This window comes from Notothenia rossii (assembly GCF_949606895.1).
Source record: "Notothenia rossii genome assembly, chromosome: 8".
Taxonomy (NCBI): Eukaryota; Metazoa; Chordata; class Actinopteri; order Perciformes; family Nototheniidae; genus Notothenia; species Notothenia rossii.
The window spans coordinates 24,329,911-24,333,775 of NC_136906.1; the positions used below are offsets into that span (position 1 = coordinate 24,329,911).

Genomic DNA, 3,865 nt, shown 5'->3' on the forward strand with positions numbered 1-3,865 from the left:
AGTCGAGCGGGTCCTTTTCGCCTCAGGCTCGTAACCTCATTTCAGTGGGGGCTTATAGATGAATAAATTTGTTAAGGCAATATACAAAGTACAACATGAGATTTCTTAAGAAAACCCCTTCCTACTGTACAGTGGTCCTGCACTGACTGTATGTGCTGCTATTTAAGGTCTCACACGGTTTGAGGTGCTTGTATACAATAGATTTATTTAAGAAAAACCTTACATATATAAATAGTATAATACCTTTGTACAGCTCTTGAGGATTTGTGTTGGTCTTTTCTTTTGACAAGTTATCACACATTATCTAGAGACTCCTGACTCACACACACATACACACTCGCAGGGAGAGAAAGAGAGAGCACACCATTGTCAAAATATCAGCAAAGTGTGTGTGTGTGGGGGGGGGGGGGCAAGATACGAAGATGTAGCCTAGTTAAGCTTTGGCCTAATGGAAGGTGTCGTTTGGAGGCTATATCAGTATGATTTATTTTCTTTTTTTTTTACCCCAATGATTTATTCCATGTCGACATCTTCTTTAGAGTTTGTCTTTGTTTCAGCTGAACTGTCACTCTGGACACACTCGGCGGGGTCATGGTGGTCCTTAATCTCTAAAAGCTCTTTTCTGTCTGCATCGACAGGCGTAATTGGACTGTGTTCGTGGGCGAAAGTCGAATCGCTGCAAATAACAGAGGTCTGAGTACTTTTGCCAGTGGGAAAGGTAGCCCTCGGTGGGCTGGTTTGCGGTGATCGTGTCTTTTCCTCCGAGCCCACCTGTCCCTTCGGTGCCGGGTCTGCAGAGGCCGGGGAGTTGCTTCTACACCCCGCAGAGCCCGCAGACGTCACGCTGCAGCGACTCTGGTTCCTCTCCGTGTGGCTGTCAGAGTTCAGCGTCTTCAGAGCAGTTTGGGGAACGATGAATCCAAGCGGCTGTGTGATGGGATAGAGCAGGAAGTGTCCCTTCCCTATCAAAGGCCGTGAGGGGGGTAAGGCCGCGGGGCTGCGCCTCGGCCTGGAGTCCGAGAGGAGGCTCTCCACGCTAAAAGGGTTCAGTTTCTGCACGCTGGACGCGCTGCTGTTGGCGCACAGTGACCGGAGGCTGCTGGCGTCCGGCGAGTCCGGCTCGGATCCGCGAGCATCCCGCTCCAAAAGTCTTTGGTTATGGTTGTGGATAGACTGAGGTGTCGGGTCGCAGCCCGCTGTGCTTCCCTCCATGGAGTCAAAAGGCGGGCCCGTGTGGTCGCTGTCGGTCACATGCGACACCCCGCTGTCGCTGTCTGATCCCGGGGTGTGAAATAAATCCCCAGCAGCGAGCCTGTTCTGGGACTTGAGCAGCCGGCGCTCCTGCTTTCGTTTCTTCTTCTCCATGCGGTCCACCTCTCTGCGGCGGATCTCCTCGGGGTCCATGGGCTCTCCGCTGCAGGTGGTGGGGTGGGCGTTGTGCGCAGGTCGACCCGGACCCTTCTTTGTGTTCTCCTTTTTCCTCCATTTGGCTCTGCGGTTCTGGAACCATACCTGCAGAGGAGAGGAAAAATCAGTGAAAACACGTGTAAAGTTATGTCAATGCAAAGGGGGGGGGGGGGGGGGGGGGGGGGGGAATTAATGAGGCAAAATATTGTCAGTGTTTTATTAATATGGTAATTAAGCAAACAGTGATATTGCACCTTTCTATGCAGGCTTTTAATTAGGCATTTGATTAATAAAAACAAATGTGTACATGACAAAAAAAAGTTGGTAATAGAGGCATAACAAAATAAGATTCATTTTAACATAGGCCAGTTAAAGTTTATGTCAGGATTGCATGTTTTTCTAATTATTATTTCCTATGCTAACTCTACAATTAAACTTAGCAAGCTTTCACAATTATATTATAGTATAATAAAATAAAGCATATTTTCTTATGCAAATAATCTAATAAAGTAGACTGGTTTTATTGTTTGCTATTTTTCTTTATCCAAGATTGCCAATACGTTTGACAATACAACGCCATATTTCTGGTACACATAATAATATAAAAAAGATCAGCTGGCATTAAAAATCCTACTTCATTAGTTTTCAAACTAAAGGTGCAATTAAAATTGATTTATTGGACTGACATAAGCCATGAAAGGTCTAACAGCCCACATCCATCTCGTGTGCCCTTGTCATTATTATTATTTTTGTATGAATATGAGTTGTATAATGTGAACTAAAATCAACCAATACAACAGAATATTTATTTTGCTTGTATTTCACAGCAGTTTGGGTCAATAAACACATTGAGTCTTTGTCATGAATGAATAATAAACAAAGGAATAACACACACAAGCTTCAAATAATTACTTGAAAAATATAGGTAAAAATGAATATTTACCTGAACCCTTGATTCTATCAAGTCCAATCGAAGAGCCAGTGCCTCTCTCATGAAAACGTCCGGATAGTGGCTCTCATTAAAAGCCTTTTCTAATTCCTCCAGCTGCCAACCAGTGAAATTTGTGCGAGTTCTCCGTCTCTTGCAACCAGGGCTATCTTTGTCTGGGTCCCCCGAGTCTGACAGCAGAATGAGAATAAATGTAAACAAAAGAGAAAAAATACACAGATATAATTCAAATACAACATTTTCATACAATTCTAACGAGCGTGGTTTCATGCATATGCGAGGATTTCTGCAAACTTCAGAGCTGAAGAAAGGGATTAGATTTGAGATGTATTTTTTGCAGTCTAACATGCTATCTGAATAGAGGAATCCTTCACATGTTAACACGGGCATATCCTTGCTCTAGTATCTCCTGACTGACAGGAACATTGTTTTTGCTCGGCAGCATCTTCAGTTTTCAGGGATGAAAATGAAGTAGGAGGCGAATTATTCTCCTCTCTGCCTGTATGTGTGTGGCTCGGCTTGCCCTTTAACACACACCAAGAGGATAACTTAACGCAATATCCTGTCTTTGTTTCTTTCCGTTTCTGACTGTGCGCTACCATGCAACCGACCTAGAGCAGATGTTATTGTGTGTATAACGGGGCTTACCTGACAGTTTGTACTGCTGATTATCTACATTCATCCCGCAGCCCGAAGACAAGAGGTGGCTGGAATTGCCCACTGAAGCCGTGCAGGAGCCATTAAGTAATCCGTCTATAGAGAAGGGAACCGCGGACGCAGATTGAAGTTGATGCCCGGCTAATTCGTAAACGTGATGGTGGCTCAGATGGTACGGGAAGCCCACCATCCCGCCGAGAGAGCCTCCGAACTGGGCGTGAGGAGCATCAAGTATCCTGCTGTCCATCATCCCGCAGGCAAAAGGAAACGGTCTGGAGGCCGGTGGTGGGAATTTAAAAAGCATGCAGTGAGTGTGGCCAACGAGTAGGGGACATGATGTGAAGGGAGGGATGAGCTGTACTTTATCCACATGAACCTCCCAATAATTAGCCCAGGCTCTGGGAATATGAGACCCAATGAGAAGCGGTAATGGACGCTGACGTCAGAGGCGCGCTCTGCAAACGCTCCCCGTATCGATTGCTAATTAAAGCTGACATCCACCTCAATAAACAATATCAGAGCTGTCACAACAAGACAGGAGGGCTTTGATAAGAACTACATCGCAACTACACGGGGGACCCACCGGGAGGAAGGGCTCCACTGATCCCGGGAAGGAAGGGCTACAGGCGGACGTGTTAGGCCAGCGGCTCCCGGACTTTTTGTTCAGCGGAGGGGCTGCAAATAGGTGGATATTAGACCAGATTAGAACTAAATGATCATTATTTTATACATATTAATTAACATTTTTTAGTGTTTTCACATTTTGCAAATGCACTTCTTTTCAGGAGCTAGCAGAACAAAACTTTAAAATTTGAAAAGTACAATACTAACTGATGAACTGAAAAATATTAT

General features: G+C 45.1%; 1 protein-coding gene across 1 annotated transcript; it reads right to left on the bottom strand.

Moving 5' to 3' along the window:
* Window positions 1-250: 250 nt before the first annotated feature.
* On the bottom strand, window positions 251-3,578 carry uncx (UNC homeobox). The gene is made up of 3 exons (XM_079644596.1): window positions 3,005-3,578; window positions 2,351-2,526; window positions 251-1,512 (listed from the first exon to the last, which is right to left on the bottom strand). The coding sequence occupies exons 1-3, from the start codon at window positions 3,315-3,317 to the stop codon at window positions 514-516; spliced, it is 1,488 nt and encodes a 495-aa protein (XP_079500722.1). The 5' UTR covers window positions 3,318-3,578; the 3' UTR covers window positions 251-513.
* Window positions 3,579-3,865: the final 287 nt, after the last annotated feature.

Bases quoted from the DNA above. Each gene is read 5' to 3' on its own strand.
- uncx (XM_079644596.1), bottom strand. From the start codon at position 3,317: ATGCTTTTTAAATTCCCACCACCGGCCTCCAGACCGTTTCCTTTTGCC. The intron at 2,527-3,004 runs GTAAGCCCCGTT...TTCTGCTGTCAG, and splicing joins TCAGCAGTACAAACTGTCAG to ACTCGGGGGACCCAGACAAA. The intron at 1,513-2,350 runs GTAAATATTCAT...TCTCCTCTGCAG, and splicing joins TGATAGAATCAAGGGTTCAG to GTATGGTTCCAGAACCGCAG.